Source organism: Saimiri boliviensis, chromosome 10 (assembly GCF_048565385.1).
Source record: "Saimiri boliviensis isolate mSaiBol1 chromosome 10, mSaiBol1.pri, whole genome shotgun sequence".
Classification (NCBI taxonomy): domain Eukaryota; kingdom Metazoa; phylum Chordata; class Mammalia; order Primates; family Cebidae; genus Saimiri; species Saimiri boliviensis.
Window position 1 is genome coordinate 16,906,943 of NC_133458.1, and position 22,056 is coordinate 16,928,998.

At 39.5% G+C, this 22,056-nt stretch overlaps 1 protein-coding gene across 6 annotated transcripts in view; it reads left to right on the forward strand.

The window, feature by feature from the left end:
• BRAF (B-Raf proto-oncogene, serine/threonine kinase) overlaps positions 1 to 21,164 on the forward strand; it is a 207,442-nt gene extending 186,278 nt beyond the window's left edge. For 3 of the 6 annotated variants that reach the window (XM_039472551.2, XM_010340390.3, XM_074378995.1), the window contains 2 exons: positions 3,353 to 3,506; positions 13,233 to 13,351. In XM_039472551.2, the coding sequence (XP_039328485.1) occupies positions 3,353 to 3,506; positions 13,233 to 13,255 (177 nt within the window). In that variant the 3' untranslated portion in view covers positions 13,256 to 13,351. Of the gene's footprint in view, positions 1 to 3,352; positions 10,918 to 13,232 lie in introns of those variants that run through there. The other 3 variants (XM_074378999.1, XM_010340391.3, XM_074378994.1) reach the window with 2 other exon arrangements.
• Positions 21,165 to 22,056: the final 892 nt, after the last annotated feature.

Consider the following 22,056-nt stretch of genomic DNA (forward strand, 5'->3'; position numbering starts at 1 on the left):
GGGTTTGTTTGTTTTTTTAATAAACATAGAGTCTCACTATGTTGCCCAGGCTGGTCTTGAACTCCTGGGCTCAAGTGATCCTCTTGCCTCGGCCTGTCAAAGTGCTAGGATTACAGGCATGAGCCCCAGTGCCCAGCCTGATACTTTAAAAGGTTGTACAAGTAGGCTGTTTTCATACATTAAAAAGTTACAGAAGAGGCTGGGCATGGTGACTCACACCTGTAATCCCAGCACTTTGGGAGGCCGAGGCGGGCAGATCACCTGAGGTCAGGACTAGCCTGGGCAACATTGTGAAACCCCATATGTACTGAAAATACAAAATTAGCCAGGAATGGTGGCTTATGCCTGTGATCCCAGCTACTTGGGACGCTGAGGCAGGAGAATTGCTGAAACCTGGGAGGCGGAGGTTGCAGTGAGCTGAGATTGCATCACTGCACTCCAGCTTGGGCAACAGAGTGACACTACATCTCAAAAAAAAAAAAAAAAAGCCGGGCGCGGTGGCTCAAGCCTGTAATCCCAGCACTTTGGGAGGCTGAGGCGGGTGAATCACGAGGTCAAGAGATCGAGACCATCCTGGTCAACAAGGTGAAACCCCGTCTCTACTAAAAATACAAAAAATTAGCTGGGCATGGTGGCGCGTGCCTGTAATCCCAGCTACTCAGGAGGCTGAGGCAGGAGAATTGCCTGAACCCAGAAGGTGGAGGTTGCGGTGAGCCGAGATCGCGCCATTGCACTCCAGCCTGGGTAACAAGAGCGAAACTCCGTCCCCAAAAAAAAAAAAAAAAAAAAAAGATACAGAAGCAACTACAGAATCTAACAGTGGTTATCCCTGGAGGGCAGGATTTAAGAGCCTTGTACTCTTTATACATTTCTGTAGTGTTTTAATTTTTATTTGCACCCTATACTTGGAATTTAAAATTTTTTTGTAGCTGTTTCTTTGTCATGTATTAATAATCATAAAGATTACTTTTTTAAAAAAGTTTAACTTTAAAAAAATTTTCAGCCAAGCATGGTGGCTAACGCCTGTAATACCAGCACTTTGGAAGGCCGAGGCAGGAGGATCACCTGAGGTCAGGAGTTTGAGAGCAGCCTGGCAAACATAGTGAAACCCTGTCTCTATTAAAAATACAAAAATTGGGCCAGGCGCGGTGGCTCAAACCTGTAATCCCAGCACTTTGGGAGGCCGAGGCGGGCGGATCACAAGGTCAAAAGATCGAGACCAGCCTGGCCAACATGGTGAAACCCCGTCTCTACTAAAAACACAAAAATTAGCTGGGCATGGTGGCGTGTGCCTATAGTCCCAGCTACTCGGGAGGCTGAGACAGGAGAATTGCTTGAATCCGGGAGGCAGAGGTTGCAGTGAGCCCAGATTGTGCCACTGCACTCCAGCTTGGGGACAGAGTGAGACTGTGTCTCAAAAAAAAAAAAAAAACAAAAATTGGCCGGGCGCAGTGGCTCACGCCTGTGGTCCCAGCACTTTGGGAGGCCAAGGCAGTTAGAACACGAGGTCAAGAGATCGAGACCATCCTGGTCAACGTGGTGAAACCCCATCTCTACTAAAAATACAAAAAATCAGCTGGGCATAATGGTGCGTGCCTGTAGCTCCAGCTACTCAGGAGGCTGAGGCAGGAGAATTGCCTGAACCCAGGAGGCGGATGTTGCAGTGAGCCAGGATTGCGCCATTGCACTCCAGCCTGGGTAACGAGCGAAACTCTGTCTCAAAAAAAAAAAGAAAAGAAAAAAAATACAAAAATTAGCCAGGCGTGGTGGTGAGTGTCTGTAATCCCAGCTACTCGGGAGGCTGAGACAGGAGAATCACTTGAACCCAGGAGGTGGAGGTTGCAGCGAGCTGAGATCATACCACTGCACTCCAGCCTGGGCAACAAAGAGTGAAACTCCATCTGAAAAAAAAATTTCAGCCAGACCAGTGGCTCATGTCTGTAATCCCAGCACTTTGGGAGTCCAAGGCAGGCAGATCACCTGAGGTTAGAAGTTTGAGACCAGCCTGGCCAACATGGCGAAACCCCATGTTCAGTCTCTACTAAAAATACAAAAAATTAGCTGGGTGTGGTGGTGTACACCTGTAATCCCAGCTACTTAGGAAGCTGCGGCAGGAGAATCGATTGAACCCAGGAAGCAGAGGTTGCAGTGAGCCGAGATTGTGCCACTGCATTCCAGCCTGGGTGACGAGCAAGACTCTGTCTCAAAAAAAAAAAAGTTGGTAGATCAGGACAATAACAAAAGTAATAATAATAGCTGCTGAAGTTTTGTTGAGTACTTATTATAGGCCAGGCATTATTCCAAGCCCTTTAAACATATGTTTTATGATTATGAACATGCATTATCATGCTGTATGCCTTCAAGGTTATAACCTGTTTGTTTATACCTTAAAATATGTTAATTTCTACATTTTATGTAGAGTTCTCCTGTCTTTGCTCTTGGGTTGTTACCTGTCAGTTCTTAGGTGCTACTAGCACTCTGGGTACCTGGGGTTCTGCTTTTAATTAAGTATATATAGCCAGGCACAGTGGCTCGCACCTGTAATCCTAGCACTTTGGGAGGCTGAGGCAGGTGGATCACGAGGTCAGGAAATCGAGACCATCCTGACTAACATGATGAAACCCTGTCTCTACTAAAAATACAAAAAAAAAATCAGCCAGGCGTGGTAGCATGCGCCTGTAGTCCCAGCTACTCAGGAGGCTGAGGCAGGAGAATTCCTTGAACCCAGGAGGCAGAGGTTGCAGTGAACCGAGATCGCACCAGTGCACACCAGCCTGGGCAACAGAGCGAGACTCTGTCTCAAAAAAAAAAAAAATTAGGTGTATGTAAAACATTCCCCATTGCTAGGTTTCTTTAAAGGGCAAGTAGCTGTGATAGTTCTGTTTAGAGATAGTCATATAGTGCTTTGCTTTACTTATTTATACTCTATCTTCTTCCCAAAAGAGACTTGTGGTCTGTAACAAAAAGGTATAAAATTTGTTTTAAATTTCTATTATTTATTGTTTCCAGACTAATAAATGATCTAAAATATAAATAAACGTTAACTGTGAATTACTGTCCCGATTTAATTTACAGAGATAATTTTCTTTTTAAGAAAAAATACCAGTTTCTTTACATATATTTTTGCAAACATTTATGACAATACTGAAAACTGTGTAAGATTTCAGGTGCTTTCTTGTAAAGTGTGATGGGACTCTTAAAAATTTATGCCACCCAGATTTTCATTCTTCTTTCTGTTTTTCTTTTTCTTTTTTTTCTTTCTTTTTTTTCTTTTTTCTTTATTTCTTTTATTTTTTTTTCTTTTTTGTTTTCTTTTTTCTTTTTTTTTTTTTTTCTTTTTTTTTTTTTGTAGATTCTCGCCTCTATTGAGCTGCTGGCCCGCTCATTGCCAAAAATTCACCGCAGTGCATCAGAACCCTCCTTGAATCGGGCTGGTTTCCAAACAGAGGATTTTAGTCTATATGCTTGTGCTTCTCCAAAAACACCCATCCAGGCAGGGGGATATGGTGCGTTTCCTGTCCACTGAAACAAATGAGTGAGAGAGTGCAGGAGAGTAGCAACAAAAAGAAAATAAATGAATATATGTTTGCTTATATGTTAAACTGAATAAAATACTCTTTTTTTAAGGTAAACCAAAGAACACTTGTGTGGTTAAAGACTAGATGTAATTTTTCCCCAAACTAAAATTTATACTTAACATTGGATTTTTAACATCCAAGGGTTGAAATACATGGACATTGCTAAAAATTGGCAGTGCCTCTTCTAGAGGCTTTACTTTCTGTTCCGGGTTTGTTTTGTTCACTTGGTTATTTTAAGTATTAAACTTCAGTTTTTCTCATGCAACTTTTGTTACTATCACATGTCCACTAGGGACTCCAGAAGAAGAGCATACCTGTTCCTATGTTTGCAGATGGGAAGTTGTCAGTAGGTTAACCTGGGTTAGATAAGGCAAACTGAGCAGATCTAATTTAGGAAGTCACTAGAATTTAATAATTCTATTTTTATTCTTAATACTTTTTCTATAACTCTTTTTATAACAGTTTGGAAAATGTGGATGTCCTTTATTTCCTTGAAGCAATAAACTAAATTTCTTTTCCTAAATTGCGAGTGCAGGTGACCAAAAATACTGCTGAGGAGTGCATGTTTGACATGAGGAAAATGTCTTAGCTTTGGATTTTTAGTTGGAAAATGTTATAAATTGGAGTTCTTTTTAAATAACTTTTTAAAAAATACATTAAAGATGTCTTGCTCATGTAGAAGTCAAACTTCATTGCAAGTGCATTGCCCCCTTTCCACTCAATCCCTCCCCTGCAAAAAAATCTTCGCAGAATTCTGTGGAACTTTTAGGTTTGTTTTTCTTTTAGATAATTCTGGTTGCCAAACACCAGGTAATAGATTTTTTGAAGTGATTATTAGATTATTCTTACCTCTCATAATGCATATTTTAGTAATCACCTTATCATTGTGTCTCATGAAATTTCTGTCCTCCGTATATTCTTTAACCAGCAAGATTCTACTTATGATGAAAGAATGCTATTCTCCTTTTTGCATTCCATGGTATGAAGTATTTGTTAGCACTGTCTAATACTTATACTTTGTTGTATAGAAAATGACTCTAATGTGGTGGTCAGTGTATTCTTATTGTGATTCAGATGGAATCAAAAATAGAAAGCAACAGCATGTGGTCCTGTCAAAGATTTGGCCATCTCTACTTCATTGTCAGCCTCTTAACTATATCTTCACTTAACTCAATTTGATTTTGTCATGATTTTTAAATGTAGCCAACAGTTAGTTCAATGTTCTTCCAGTCAACAGACATCTGTATTGATGCCTCTTTGAAGTCAGTAAAGAACAAAATTGACAAGACTTTAAATTAATGATAATTTAGTTTTTAAGTACCCACAAATAAATTTTTTAAACATTTTCTTTATTTGAATAGTTAGATGTCATTCAGGAAAAGCAATAATAATTATGGCAAACCTTTAACCCCTCATTTGGGTAGCTTAAGATAAATAATGACATTATGATTTCAGAACTGATTTATGACTTTCAGTTTAGTTAAGAAAATGAGCCAGGCGTGGTGGTTCACACCTGTAATCCCGGCACTTTGGGAGGCCAAGGCAGGTGGATCACCTGAGGTCAGGAGTTTGAGACCGACCTGACTAACATGGTGAAACCCCATCTCTACTAAAAGTACAAAAATTAGCCTGGTGTAGTAACGGGTCCTTGTGATCCCAGCTACTAAGGAGGCTGAGGCAGGAGAATCGCTTGAACCCGGGAGGCAGAGGTTGCAGTGAGCCGAGATTGCGCCATCGCACTCCAACCTGGGTGACAGAGCAAGACTTCGTCTCAAAAAAAAGAAAAGGAACGTTTCTCATATTTTAGAAGTGAGACTAAGAAAGGAATAAGGACATGTGACTACTGGAAAATATCAAAGTATATGATTTTTAAATCAGTTGCACTAAAGGTGTGATTATTAGTAATTGTTAAATAGGGTTTTATTCATTCACAAACAGAAGACTAACAGGCATGTAACAAAGTTTTTACAAAATTGACTTTCTCTATGGAATGCTCCAGAGGTTTGGCCATTTTGAGGCACAAAGTTAAGGAATCTGTTTATTAATAGAGCTCTTTCTATAATTTCCCAGCATACCTGCCTCACTGTTACCTTCCTTTTTTTGTTCACTCTTTTTCTTCTCAATGCCAATCCTGCCTAGGCTCCCATCACCTGCATCTGATGCTTTCCTTTCTTTACTAGTCTCCTTTGCAATGGGGCATGGATAAACTCTGTAGAGCTGCTCCGAAACTCATTGTCCCATCCTGTAGCCAGTAAAAGATTCCTCCAAAGTATCACAAAGTAATTCTACACTCCCTTCCAAATTACCCATTGGAAATGTTGGTAAAAGGACATTAAATGTGACAGGTGACATGTTTAGCTAACATGGACCTGGAGAAATAGGAAGCAGTAGAATTAAATGTTTACTTTTCAGGTTCAGTTGTATTTGTTCTTGGGTTTTGTTTTATAGTGAGTTTTAAATATATTCTCCAAATAAAAACATTTTTTTTAAACCATACATAGAGTTACTCCTTGACTAAGTAATTGAAACAAAAGAGCATTTGTTCTTTTGTTACTGCTTTTTTCCTAAAGCCTGAGCCCTCATATATTTTTTTAATTAAAGTTGATTTTCTTCTTTAGTAAGGAAGCCTTTTTATAAAATTTGTTTAACATTTTAAATGTTTTACTAATCATGAGGAAGAAAATCTTTTATTTTAAATAGTTTTGAGATCACAGTGTGTAATCAGATGCTTCCAGTTTATTTATTTTCAGGTATTCTACTAGCCATTTAATCTTTTTTGTTTATTTTCTTCCTGCTCCTGAGATGGCATTTTCTAGCCATTTAAATACTAAACTCTAATAATTCAATAGTTAGATTGTCCTCTGTAAAGCGGTGGCTATTTAATATGTCAGCTTAAATGGCTTTTCCCTCACGTGAGTCACTCTCAGTTTAAGAAAATTATGTGCCTTTTTAAAAAATACTATGAAATGGTACTTCATGACAGAAACATTTTATTAGTTACAGCCTTATTTGATTGAAAATCATTGAGCGTTTCTATAGAACTTTTTATTTTACTAAATGTTTCATCTCTCCTGTGACTGTTTTGTCAAAGAATTTAAAAAACCCTTGGCCGGGCGCGGTGGCTCAAGCCTGTAATCCCAGCACTTTGGGAGGCCGAGGCGGGTGGATCACGAGGTCAAGAGATCAAGACCATCCTGGTCAACATGGTGAAACCCCGTCTCTACTAAAAATACAAAAAATTCGCTGGGCATGGTGGCGTGTGCCTGTAATCCCAGCTACTCAGGAGGCTGAGGCAGGAGAATTGCTTGAACCCAGGAGGCGGAGGTTGCGGTGAGCCGAGATCGCGCCATTGCACTCCAGCCTGGGTAACAAGAACGAAACTCCGTCTCAAAAAAAAAAAAAAAAAAAAAAAAAAAAGAATTTAAAAAACCCAATGTGTCTATGCCAGAATGTTTCTCATCCATTTGAAACTGCTGGTCCAGACATGGTGGCTCACACCTGTAATCCCAGCACTTTTGGAGGCCAAGGTGGGCAGATTGCATGAGCCCCGAGGTTTGAGACCAGCCTGGACAACATGGCAAAATCCTGTCTCTACCAAAAAAAAATTTTAAATTAGCCAAGCTTAGTGGTGAACAACTGTAGTCCCGGCCACTCTGGAGGATCACTTGAACCTGCGGGGGCTGAGGCTGCAGTGAGCCTTTGTCATGCCACTGCACTCCAGCCTGGGCAGCAAAGCAAAACCCTGTCTCAAAAAAAGAAAGAAACTACTTGAAAGTCATGACAAAGAATGTCAGGAGGGGACTTACCCTGGCTTCAGTTGACTTTCTCCTTAAATGTCAAGAAGTGATTTATTTGGGTAAGAAGTAACCTCTTACAGTTTTCATAATATACTTTAAGGAATTTACTAAATTCTGTGTATAATGGCCATTAAAAATATACTCAATTCTGGAATAAAGGGTAATTAGTAATATTTTTAACTAGTTAATAAAGTCCTTAGCTTTCGCATAAATCATGACATTTGAGGTGTCTAAAATCACAGGGTTTTATTTTTTGTTTGTTTTTCTATTTTTTTGGGGGGGTGGTTTGTTTGTTTAGTCTTCCCAATTGTTCTCTGCTCTATTCCTAAATAAAGTTGAAAATGCATGGCCAGCTGCAGTGGCTATAATCCCAGCCCTTTGAGAGGCCAGGGCAGGTGGATCAGTTGAGGCCAGTTTGAGACATACCTGGCCAACATGGTGAAACCCTGTCTCTATTAAAAATAAAAAAATTGGCCGGGCGCGGTGGCTCAGGCCTGTAATCCCAGCACTTTGGGAGGCCGAGGCGGGTGGATCACGAGGTCGAGAGATCGAGACCATCCTGGTCAACATGGTGAAACCCCGTCTCTACTAAAAATACAAAAAACTAGCTGGGCGTGGTGGCGCGTGCCCGTAATCCCAGCTACTCAGGAAGCTGAGGCAGGAGAATTGCCTGAGCCCAGGAGGCAGAGGTTGCGGTGAGCCGAGATCGCGCCATTGCACTCCAGCCTGGGTAACAAGAGCGAAACTCCGTCTCAAAAAAAAATAAAATAAATAAAATAAAAATAAAAATAAAAATAAAAAAATTAGCTGGGCCTGGTGGTGTGCCTGTAGTCCAGCTACTTGGGAGACTGAGACACAAGAATGAGGCACAAGAACCCAGAAGGCGGAGGTTGCAGTAAGCCAAGACTGCACCACTGCACTCCAGCCTGGGTGATAGAGCCGAGACTCTGTCTCAAAAAAAAAAAAAAATGCAGCTGAAGTTATCCTCAACCTCAAAGGGAAAGAAAATATTTCAATTTGGCCCCAAATTGATTTTTTTTTTTTTTTTTTTTTTAAGACAGAGTTTAGCTCTTGTTACCCTGGCTGGAGTGCAATGGCGTGATCTCAGCTCACCACAACCTCCGCCCCCTGGGTTCAAGCAATTCTCCTGCCTCAGCCTCCCAAGTAGCTGGGACTAGAGGCACGCACTACCATGCCCAGCTAATTTTTGTATTTTTCGTGGAGACGGGGATTCACCGTGTTGACTAGGATGGTCTCGATCTCTTGACCTCGTGATCCACCCACCTCAGCCTCCCGAAGTGCTGGGATTACAGGCGTGAGCCACTGCGCCCGGCCTCAAATTGATTTTTTTAATCAATTACTATACCAAGATTTTTTTAAGGCACAGAATAGGTATTTCGCTTCAAATAACTTCACACAAGCAGAGTTGGCTCTTCAAATAAAGTAGGAAGTAGAATAGTAGAGACTTCCAGATACGCAAGAAGGAATAATTAAGAAACTTTTTCTAAAGCAAATTCATCACCTGTTACTCCCATGTTTTTCTTGAATTCTCCATGATTTTAGGGACATTTTAAGTGTCTTATTTTATTGATTTCTAAACTATGGATTCTTTTTTCTTCCCGGAACCCTAAGTGTGACTATGAAAAGGACTGCATTCTCTTAGAAGCACTAGACTTAGCTGGGCACAGTGGCTCACGCCTGTAATCCCAGCACTTTGGGAGGCTGAGGTGGGTGGATCACAACGTCAGGAGCTTGAGACCAGCCTGGTCAACATGGTGAAACTCTGTCTCTACTAAAATTACAAAAAATTAGCCTGGTGTGATGGCTTGCACCTATAATCCCAGCTACTCCAGAGTCTGAGGCAGGAGAATCGTTTGAACCTGGGAGGCAGAGGTTGCAAGAAGCCAATGTCCCATCTCAAGGGGGAAAAAAAAATAGAAACTGCATTCTGTTAGAAGCACTAGACTGTTTCTTTCTTTTCTTTTTTTCTTTTTTCTTTTTTTTTTTTTTTTTGAGACAGAGTCTTGCTCTGTCACCCAGGCTGGAGTACAGTGGCACAATCTCTGCTCACTGCAACATCCGCCTCCCAGGTTCAAGCAATTCTCCTGCCTCAGCCTCCTGAGTAGCTGGGATTACAAGCACCCACCACCACACCGGGTAATTTCTGTTTGTTTGTTTGTTTGTTTGTTTTTTAAGTAGAGACGGGGTTTCACCGTCTTGGCCAGGCTGGTCTTGAACTCCTGACCTCATGACCCTCCCACCTCAGCCTTCCAAAGTGCTGGGATTACAGACATGAGCCATCACACCTGGCCTAGAAGCACTAGACTTTCAATAGACTGATCTTTAGTGTTTGCTTTGTTTGTATTTGATTTGGAGTTTGTTGATAAGATTGTGTTCTTTGTGGAGTTGTTTGGGTTTTTTTTTTCTATTTTTTCTTTTCTTTCTTTCTTTTTCTTTTTTTTTTTTTTTTTTTTTTTTTTTTGCACACAGAAAATGATTTGGTTCCAATGCATTATTTCTATTTTTATTTGTATTTTTATTTTGAGACAATCTCACTTTGTCATTCAGGCTGGAGGGCAGTGGCGCAATCTCACCACCACACCCGGGTAATTTTTTTGTTTTTGTTTTTGGTGGTGATGGTAGTGATGGTTGTTTTTTAGACAGTCTCATTCTGTTAGGCCAGAGTGCAGTGGTGTGATATCAGCTTATTGCAATCTCTGCCTCCCAGATTCAAGTGATTCTCCTGCCTCAGCCTCCTGAATAGCTAGAATTACAGGTATGCACCACCACACCTGGCTGAATTTTTTTTTTTTTTTTTTTTTTTTTTTTTCAGAAGAGACAGAATTTCATCATATTGACCAGGCTGCTCTTGAACTTCTGACCTCAGGTGATCTGCTCACCTCAGCCTCCCAGAGTGCTGAGATTACAGACGTAAACCAATGTGCCTGCCCCTAATCTTTGTATTTTTAAGTAGAGACAGAGTTTCGCCATGTTGGCCAGGCTGGTCTCAAACTCCTGGCCTCAGGTGATCCACCCCTGTGTGCCTCCCAAAGTGCTGGGATTACAGGCATGAGCCGTCTGACCTGGTTTTTATTTTAAGACTAATATTTAAGTTTGTGAAGTATAACACTTCAACAAAATGAAGTTTCTGATTGTTACAATGAATAGGAAACATCTGAAGTTTTTTGTGTGTGTGTTTTGTTTTTGTGAGACAGGGTCTTGTCACTCAGACTGCAGTGCAGTGAATTTGGCTCACTACAGCCTCAACCTCCTGGTCTCAAGTGATCCTCCCACTTCACCCTCCTATGTAGCTGGGACTACAGGCATATGCTACCACACCCAACTGATTTTTTTCTTCCTTTTTTTATTTTTGTAGAGACAGGGTCTCTGTGTTACCCTAGCTGGTCTCAAACTCATGGGCTCAAGAAATCCTGCTTCGGCCTCCTGAAGTGCTGGGATTACAGGCATGAACCCCATGCCCAACCTTATATGAAGATTTTTTTAAAGTATTTTTTAATGTATATAAAAGTTGGCTTGGATATTAGCATTTTCTGATATTTCTTCATTTAATAGATGAATTCTAGCCATTTTTATAAAGATTTCTGTAAATCTTATTTTTACATTGACTTCCTTAATGAGATTTGGATTCTGCTAGATACATGACTACTCATAAGAATGTTACAAATCACTTTAAAGAAACATTAAAATACTAAAAGTAGCGCCGGGCGCGGTGGCTCAAGCCTGTAATCCCAGCACTTTGGGAGGCCAAGGCGGGTGGATCACGAGGTCGAGAGATCGAGACCATCCTGGTCAACATGGTGAAACCCCGTCTCTACTAAAAGTGCAAAAAATTAGCTGGGCATGGTGGCGCGTGCCTGTAATCCCAGCTACTCAGGAGGCTGAGGCAGGAGAATTGCCTGAGCCCAGGAGGCGGAGGTTGTGGTGAGCCGAGATCGCGCCATTGCACTCCAGCCTGGGTAACAAGGGCGAAACTCCGTCTCAAAAAAAAAAAAAAAAAAAAAAAATACTAAAAGTAGCAACCTTAAAATTATAAGTACTCAAACTGTAAGCAACAGTAGTAAGAATGTTTGTATATTTCTAGAGTCTGTTACCATAATAGCTTCCTATGATTATACTCCAAATGTTTTACTCTCCAAGGTCTCAGTTTAATTTAGCCTTTTTTTTTTTTAAATCAGCGCCAAATTCCCAATCCTTTTAACTTTAAATATGAGTCAATAATTATTTTACCCTTTCTTGATCTTTGGACTCACAATACCTTAGTTAATTGCTTGTTAAAAGGAATCATACATGGAAAGAGATAGTATGACTGTCTGCAATTTCACTTGTAGTCATATTCAGATGGGGAAACAGTGTTGATTACTGAAAGTTGTTTAGGGGACTGCTGGGTCTTGGAGTCAGCACTTGGGTTCGCATTTCTTCTCTGCAGTTTTCTGTATATGACCACTCTAAACCCTGGCTTCTTCATCTGTATAATAAAGATAATAGCATCTGCCTCCTTGGGTTATTATGAGGATTGGATGCAGATGTGTACAAGGTGATCAGTGAGGCAGTCAGTCACTAATTTTATTGGCTTATAAAGCTGAGGATTCAGTCAGCCAGTCATTAGCAATCTGTTGTTTGTTGGGATCTGCCAACGTTATTTAGCAACCAGTTGGAATCTGATAGCAGTCAGAAATTAGATAGGTTATTCTTGGGTTAAATAGTATATTCATATAAGTGATTGCTTGGATCCTCCTCAGAAACTGCTATTAAAAAATAGTGGTATGCCTGACTAAATTCTGATAATTATCAGTTACTAACTAATCCTCAGAAATTAACTATAGTGTATATAACAGGAACTGACCTTTAGTTACAAGTAGAAACTATGGACAAAATGGTAGATGAAAAATAATGGCATAAAGCCGTTATTTTTAGTGGCTTCAGTAAGTTAAAGGAACATGATACCACAAAGGCACTTTGTGGCTTAAAGAATTCCTTTTGCTGACCACGCACAGTGGCTCACTCCTGTAATCCCAGCACTTTGGGAGGCCAAGGTGGGCGGATCACCTGAGGTCAAGAACAGCCTGACAAACATGGAAAAACCCCGTCTCTACTAAAAATACAAAATTACCCAGGCATGGTGGCACATGTCTGTAATCCCAGCTACTCGGGAGGCTGAGGCAGTAGAATCGCTTGAACCCAGGAGGCAGAGGTTGCAGTGAGCCGAGATCATGCCATTGCACTCCAGCCTGGGCAATAAGAATGAAACTGAAGTCCTTATAAGGGCTGATAATTATATTCAGTGACGTGTCTATATTTAATTTTTCATTAGTTTGAAGGCAAAATTAACTAGAAAATAGGAGGTCTGGATTTTCTTTCTCTGTCAAATGTGTGATGTGGACAAATCATTTGACCTCTTAATCATAACTTTTGCAACATGAGGATAACTTCTGCCTCTTCCTTCCTAATAATAGCATTATGATAATATGATAGGTGAAAATGAGTTGATAATTCGGAGGTGAAAGTATTCTACAAATTGACATTACTATTTTACAACTAGTTTCTGAAAAATTGGGACTGTTTTCAGCTTGGTTAGAACCATGACACATAAAACCCAACTAGGAAATTCTCTGCAGACTTGCTATTTAATTGACATAGCTGAACCATATTCTACATACTATATATGTTGTGTTCTTCCATAGGTTTCAGCCATTTTTGCTTTTAAATTAGCAATGTTGTTGCTAGATTTGAAATATATGTCTAGTCACTTTTCAGTGAAACTCAAATGAGGCTTTTCTGTGTCTCTAGGTTATTTGAGATGACTTTTTTAAAATTAGCTCTTGTCCTCCCCCTACAGGAGAATTTGCAGCCTTCAAGTAGCCACCATCATGGCAGCATCTGCTCTTATTTCTTAAGTCTTGTGTTTGTACAATTTGTTAACATCAAAACACAGTTCTGTTCCTCAAATCTTTTTTTAAAGATACAAATTTCCAATGCATAAGCTGATGTGGAACAGAATGGAATTTCCCATCCAACTAAAGAGGAAAGAATGTTTTAGGAACCAGAATTCTCTGCTGCCAGTGTTTCTTCAGCAAAAATACCACGAGCATACAAGTCTGCCCAATCCCAGGAAGAAAGAGGAGAGACCCTGAATTCTGACCTTTTGATGGTCAGGCATGATGGAAAGAAACTGCTGCTACAGCTTGGGAGATTTGCTATGAAAAGTCTGCCAGTCAACTTTGCCCTTCTAACCACCAGATCAATTTGTGGCTGATCATCTGATGGGGCAATTTCAATCACCAAGCATCGTTCTCTTTCCTGTTCTGGATTGTTGTGGAACTCTTTCCCCTAGCGACCACCAGTTAATTTCTGAGGGATGGAACAAAAATGCAGCTTGCCCTTTCTGTGTGGTGTGTGCGTGTTCAGGCCTTGACAAATTTTATCAAAAGGAAGCTATTTTATTTAAATGGAGGCTGAGAAGTGAGAAGTAGATGTGTCTTGGTATGGAGGAAAAGGGCATGCTGCATCTTCTTCCTGACCTCCGGGGTCTCTGGCCTTTCATTTCCTTGCCCACTGAGGGGTCTGCTTAACCAAACAGGCTAGATAGTGCTGGCACATACTGCCTTCTTTCTCATTGGGTCCAGCAATTAAGATAAGTGTTTGAGGATTTTTTTTCCTCTACAATGTAGCAAATTCTCAGGAAATACAGTTTATATCTTCCTCCTGTGCTCTTCCAGCCACCAACTACTTATGCGGCTACTTTGTCCAGGGCACAAAATGCCATGGCAGTGTCTAACTAAAAGCCTACAAAACTGCTTAATAACAGTTTTGAATGTGAGAAATTTAGATAATTTAAGGTACAGGTTTTAATTTCTGAGTTGCTTTTATATTTTTATTAAAAAGAAAATAATTTTCAGATTTAACTGAATTGGAATAAAATAATACTTCCCACTAGAATTATATATCCTGAAAATTGTATTTTTGTTATATAAACACCTTTTAAGAAAGATCATTATCCTTTTCTCTACCTAAATATGGGGAGTCTTAGCATAATGACACATATTTATAATTTTTCATTTAATGGTACTTGCTGGATCCACACTAACATCTTTGCTAATAATATTGTTTCTTCCAACTTATTCGTAACACTACATCCTACATCTTCTTTCTAGTCTTTTATCTAGAATATGCAACCTAAAATAAAAATGGTGGTGTCTCCATTCATTCTCCTTTTTCCTTTTTTCCCAAGCCTGGTCTTCAAAAGGTTCGGTAATTTGGCAGCTGAATTCCCAGGCAGAGAACAGAGCAATTTTAGGCATATTGGGACTGAGGGAGGGTATGGGAAACTTATCATCAGTTGTTTTTATAGAAAGAGCTGGTGTTTATTAAGAACTTAAATCCTTCTTACCTTTGCACAAATGGAAAATATAACCTAGTTATAGCTTCCTTTGGCCTTTATTAAAGGGCAATATCAATTACAGTCATAGCAAAGAAAGTGGATGTATTAATAGCAAATTAATGGAAAACCTCCCTTAATCAGGAATCTAGACTCAGAATTTAGGAATGTAAATCAAATCAGATACACTTAGTCCAACCAAGCTAGAGCCAAGGATTTGAAAGAAATTAAACAGGACCCAGAATAAATCAACGAATTGGAAATTGTTATTTAAAATTTTCAGATTGGGCCGTGCACGGTGGCTCAAGCCTGTAATCCCAGCACTTTGGGAGGCCGAGGCGGGTGGATCACAAGGTCAAGAGATCGAGACCATCCTGGTCAACATGGTGAAACCCCGTCTCTACTAAAAATACAAAAAATAAGCTGGGCATGGTGGCGCGTGCCTGTAATCCCAGCTACTCAGGAGGCTGAGGCAGGAGAATTGCTTGAACCCAGGAGACGGAGGTTGCGGTGAGCCAAGATCACACCATTGCACTCCAGCCTGGGTAACGAGTGAAACTCCGTGTCAAAAAAAAAAAAAAAAAAAAAAAAAATTTCAGATTATACTCAAAAAAAAAAACAAAAACAAGGCCGGGCGTGGTGGCTCAAGCCTGTAATCCCAGCACTTTGGGAGGCCGAGGCGGGTGGATCACGAGGTCGAGAGATCGAGACCATCCTGGTCAACATGGTGAAACCCCGTCTCTACTAAAAATACAAAAAATTAGCTGGGCATGGTGGCACGTGCCTGTAATCCCAGCTACTCAGGAGGCTGAGGCAGGAGAATTGCCTGAACCCAGGAGGCGGGGGTTGCGGTGAGCCGAGATCGCGCCATTGCACTCCAGCCTGGGTAAGAAGAGCGAAACTGTCTCAAAAAAAAAAAAACAAAACCAAAAAAAAAAATTTTCAGATTGTAACTCCAGGCCCTGCTCTCTGTATTTCAGCCTTCTAAAAGCTCACTACCATTAGATGATTTTTGCTAACATACATGTGTTCAGAAGAAAGCCTATTGAAATTTTCATGGACTTGTAAAAAGTTGTCCTTGTAAAATGCAAAAGATCCTTAAGCTGTTAATCAGTTTGAAAAGCAAATTGTTTTTAAGTTTTACATCAGCAAGGCAATGTCTTAAAAATTCAGAAATTGCAAAGGTGGAAATAATTCACGCTGATTTAAAGAGCATCTGTGCATAACACTGCCTCTCTTGAAAAGCATTGGCTATTTTTTCTTTTTAAATATGTCTCTAGATGCTTTTTATATGTGGCTGTGTTCCCTTTACCAAGATTGGCTTCGAGTTTCTGCAGGTTGAGAGACCTGGGCTTGAACAGAGGATGTGTTTCATGTCCTGCTGAGGAGGCAGAATGTGTGCATGGCTGGGAGCAGGACTGCCTCAGCCAGGCATTGGCAGCACCATTAGGGAGAAAGCTTAGCGTTTGAATTTTCCAAACAATATTCAGGGTGATACACTGTTTCTTCCCTTACATTCTAGAATAGGCTGGTATCTCATTTGAATAGGGAGAGCAGACTTGATCTCAAATGAAGCTGTGCCCGGGAGCCAGGCTCCGCATATTGAGATGTTTTTATAGAGACCTTAAAAAATCAAATATTTAACCTCTTTTCTTCCTTTTTCCATGAAATAGTTTTTTTCTCTAGTTTACAAATGACATGAAAATAGGTTTTATTTGTGTTTTATCTGCTTTATTTTTTGATGCTTAGATAAGAGACTTACTGAGCTCCTAAAAAATATACGAGGAAGAAGTCCTTATTTATGAAAGCACTTTATGAGTAATTGTATAGACAGTATGTGGCTGCGTCACTGACCATCTTGTAAGGGTGTAACAGTCTTGTCTGTAAAGTGGCTGCAGTGCCTTCTGTAGTGTATTTTAGTTTTGGTAGGGAGAGGTGAAGCCTTCTGAAAAATTTGAGAGCAACTAAAGTGGATTGTTTTTAACTATGTAGTGTTCCTGATGGACTTTTCTCATCATTAGAATCTAGGACATAGACTTTTGCCACTGAAATAATATTGACCAAAAAAAGTAGTTTATAAAAGGGATTTGTGAATAGAAAATTCAATGTGATTGTTTATTGTTAATGTGCACCTTAAAAGAAGATTCTGTCTAGCTGTCAAATTCTGGTTCCTGAACATCCCACCCCTGATTGTATTTGAGATCTAGTAGGGCATACTGGGGCATTCTAGAAGATAAAATCCCATACAAATGGTATGTGCTATATTTATGTTGGTGTTGGAGAAGAAAGAGCAGTATATAAAGAAAGAAGATGGCAGCACTGTCAGCCTGAAACTTTGTAAATATTTCCTGGCTTCTGGTTTGGTGTAGTGGCAGCACTTTCATCACAGGATGTTACCTTGTATTCATCAGTGGAGTGTGAGCTGTTGCACACCCTCCTCAGATCTCACCTGTCCCCACTGTACATCCATCTCGCCAGCCGCTTGCAAACCTCATCTCTAGTTTTAGTTTGAAACCACATTGCAGGGTTCAGGTGACCTCTTCAAAAACCTACCTCCTTGGAATGAGGTAATGAATAGTTATTTATTTTAAAATATGAAAAGTCAGGAGCTCTAGAACATGACGATGATTTAAGATTTTAACTTTTTTGTGTACTTGTATTTGAGCACTCTCATTTTGTCCTAAAGGGCATTATACATTTAAGCAGTAACACTGTAAAAAAAAAAAAAAATGTGTTGCTCAGAATATCTGAATGTTGTTGAAAGTGGTGCCAGAACCTGTTTAGGGGTACGTTTCAGAATCTTAACCTTGAATCAGTTGCATGAAAATAAATAGCTATGGTAGAACTTCACTAATAGTGACGTAATTTTAATTTTCAGTAGGCTTGGCAAGACAGTACCTCATTATAATGAGTTAGCTGCAGGTTTGTCACGTGCACAGGCATTCATAGAGAGACTGCCCAGCTAAGAGGTAGAATGATTACTCTTTTTGCAAGATTCTCTTCTTTGTCCAAGTTGGCATTGTTAGTGCTAGAATACCAGCACCTTGAGACTAGCAGATTCCAACCATTAGGCTGTAAACACCATAGCCAGAGATGGAAGGTTTACTGTGAGTATGAACAGCAAATAGCTTACAGGTCATATGTTGAAATAGTATAGATGAGGCTCTAGAAAAATACCTTGACAATTTGCCAAATGATCTTACTGTGCCTTCTTGATGCAATAAAAAAGCTAAAATTTTAGCAGAAATCAGTGATTTGTGAAGAGAGCAGCCACTCTGGTTTAACTTAGCTGTGTTAATAATTTAGAGTGTAATTTAGACTGCATAGATAAATGCACTAAAGAGTTTATAGCCAAAATCATATCTAACAATGAGAGAATACACAGGTAAATTTTCAGTGAACAAAATTATTTTTTTAAAGCACATAATCCCTAGTATAGTCAGATATATTTATCACATAGAGCAACTACATTGAAAATACAGTTCAGTGACATTTCTAGAGAAACTTTTTCTACTCCCATAGGTTCTTCAAAGCATGGAACTTTTATACAACAGAAATGTTGACAGAAATTTCAAGACATTGCTGTAGTTTAGGGTTGAAGTACTGTGTGATGGGCAGCAATCATGTATTAACTTAGAAGGGGAGATTGAAATAGAGGACAGAATTTGGTTTTATCAGTTTCCAGAGCACTGCTGCCAACCTAGACACTGATTTTTCAAAGTTTGAAATGTAAATTTCCTCCCAGGACTTGCTTGCACATGAAGCTGGACTGCACTAGGCATTCCGCCCCAAATCACTGTGGGGTCTGGGGTGGAGGTCTCTCAAGGCGTCCTTTATGATGTGGCAGTTGGTTGTAAAAGAAAACATACTCCATGATGTGGTTCTTGTATCTTGTTTCATTCCTCACCAACAAAAGAGGAAGTCCATGTATTGTCTCCGGTGCATCCTTGAAATGTTACACTGGGATGGATTGCTGATGCCTGTCAGCAGTTGAGCCCCAGAAGAGGGTAGTAGCATCTCTGGCTCAGGTGATGATTTGTAGCTTGGCCAGAGGCGAGTGGAGTCACCAGTGTATTTCTGGTCCATGTTGCTAGCTCTGGTAAAACTGAAAGTATTGGTAAGATGTTTATTTTATTAGTATACTAGATAGCCCTGTTTTGTGGTTTTCAAATAAGCTATTTTCACTTTTGTTTGGGCAAGGACATTTAAATTGAAATTCAGTTCTAATTTTTGTTAATTGTGGAAAGAGTAATTAACAGTTCCTATCAGATATTTTTACGGTGGAAGAGGACAGAAACCCAAGTCCTAAAATCTTAAGATAACAGTGCTTTAAAAAAACAAAAAGGCATAGGGGCAATTAGTTCCCAACTCCATGAAGGGATTAAAGTACTTTTGTTTAACTTCCTCAAATTCAACTGTTAATTTTTATTAATTACTAAATCAGCTTTATTAAAATGTTGACATTTATTTAGCTATTTTGAGTAATTACAGGGACATAACCGGTTGTGTATGAGGACACAGCCAATGTAAGCCAGTGTATCCATTTTTTAGAGGTGCATTTTTTTTAAAGAATTCTGTAGATTGAAGTGCTCTGAAAACAACTAAAATGTGTTTATTCATGTTGGTATCAAAAAATGTTTTGTACAAACCATCTGCTTCTCCTGACCGGCCAAATTCATTCTCCAGCACCATGACTGCTGGTTCTCACGTATAGTACGTACGTATGCCGGAGAGTTGGCAGAAAATTTGTGAAGAGATGCAAAGGAAGGATCTGTTTACAGGGGTGGGAATGGGGGTTTGGATGAAATTGCTTAGTCCTGGTTTTGTTTTGAAAATTACTGTGTTGCATTTTTGTATTAAGTTTTTGAACGCACATGTATTTTGGTGGAGTATGAGTTAGAAGACACTGCAGACTATCATAAACAACAAAGCTCAGAGAGTAGGCACAGATGCAGAGAAGTGACCAAAATGGGGTGAGATGGCAGTAAGTCTAGGATAGGGAAAAATTTACGTGAGGGTGGGAAATAAACTGTCATTACCTGAAATCAAATGTAAGAGTGCAATAAGTATGCTTTTTATTCTAAGCTGTGAAAGGTTTGAGAATCATTCCTTCCTAATACATTTGTCTATGCTCCATAGCTGATTAAAACCAGCTATATCAACATATAATGCCTTTTTATTCATGTTAATGACCAACGTAAGTGGCTAGCCTTTATGTCTTATTTATCTTCATGTTATGTTAATTTACATACAGGGGTGTGTGTCTATGTGCTGTCTCCTTCTCCTGCCTTCATTTTAATTTATTCTTTTTTATTCTTTTTTTTTTTTCTTAATTGGATTTGGACCTGAAGAAAGACCACCTTCATTTTAAAATGCACCATGGGTCCTCCGTGTTTCCTTTGGCCGTGCCACATAGTTTAGTCTCGGTTTGGCCTTCACGATGTCACTTGATTTTTGAGGAATATATCACAGTGGTATATATTTGTGGTAATCTCGTTTTTTGGTTGCACATCTGATCCTTTGCTCAACACGGCAATTGCTGCTTTTTCTAAGATAGGATCATATAACTGATCAGAGGATTGAATTTGACCATTCATCAAAAATATGTATCTCTCTGAATTTTATTCATTAGTCGTGATTGCTCTTTGGTTTAGACCAAGAAAAAGGAAATACCCCCTCTTCATGTATTCCTTGGCTTGAGGACATGTCTCCCATAAGGGAGAGGAAAGGAAGATGCTTCCTGTTTGAACTGCAGTGAATTCATGGTTCCTGTTTCACTACTACAAACCTTATGGCAACTCGCACACATTCCTCTTTTCTGTTATTGCCAAAGGATCGGATTTAGTACACTTCAGTTCCACTCAAGCATTGAAAAGTTCTCATGGAGTCTGGGGCATGCCCAGTGAAAAGATGGGGACTTTTTAATTGTCCACAGACCTCTCTATACCTGCTTTGCAAAAATTACAATGGAGTAACTATTTTTAAAGCTTATTTTTCAATTCATAAAAAAGACATTTATTTTCAGTCAAATGGATGATGTCTCCCTGTTAAGAATGTCCCCTATTCTTAATGTTTGCTTGAATATATATATTTTTTTTTAATTCTTCCCCATACCTACTTCCTGATACTTTGGTTCTCTTTCCTGCTCAGGTCCCTTCATTTGTACTTTGGAGTTTTTCTCATGTAAATTTGTATAACAGAAAATATTGTTCAGTTTGGATAGAAAGCATGGAGAATAAATTTAAAAAGATAGCTGAAATTCAGATTGAAGAAATTTATTTCTGTGTAAAGTTATTTAAAAACTCTGTATTATATAAAAGGCAAAAAAGTTATATGTACTTGATGTGAATATGCGAATACTGCTATAATAAAGATTGCATGGAGAAGTCTTCATCAGGACTATTTTTCTAACATCATTACAGTAACAAAAGTAGTCAGCAGTTTTAACAGTTCTTGTAGACAATGGAGAGACTAAGAAATGTACATTTTGTTTCATAATGTTGGTTACTGCTTAGTAGGTAGAAGTTGAAGTAAGTTGTCAAGATCGTACCTGGTACATGATACATGCTATACAACTTGTAGTGGCAGCAGCCTTGTCAGGTGTTGGTGATGACCTTAAGTATTTTAGATGTTGACCTGATGTATCTTTAGTTGCAAACGACTGCTCTCCATGTGGTTCAGTTGGAATGTGTCCTCTACTTTAGTCATGTTTAAAGTTTATCTGCAGAAACTCACCTTAGAATTGTTTTGTGTTTTTTTTTAACAGTCCAGAGGTCTTTTATTTTTTTTAACACCTTATGACATGAATTCTTAGGGAATAGGTTCCAGCAGCTCAGGCTCCTTCCCATTGGTTCTCACGCAGTGCACTTCTCTGGGTGGAGCAGGCTGGCGCTTCAGTTGGACCCGGGTACCTTTCTCTTTGGCTTCTTTCTTTTCCTGATCATTTTCATGCACACGTTTTAGGAAGCTCTCTCTGCTCTTAAGAGTGCTTGATGTGCTCAATACGCACATTCTCTTGGCAAGAATCTTGCCCTTAACTTGTCTGTTTACAACAATGCCAACAGCATGCTGGGTAACATTGCAGACCCTTCCAGTTTTGCCATTATAACACCTGTGGGGCATTCCTTTTTGAACAGTACCCATTCCCTTGATGTCTACAATATCACCTTTCTTACAGATTCCTATGGCCAAAGGAACAACTCCATGTTTTCTAAAAGGCCTAGAGAACATGTATCGAGTGCCTCTCCTCTTTCTCTTTGTGTTCGTCATTTTGGCAAATTACTGG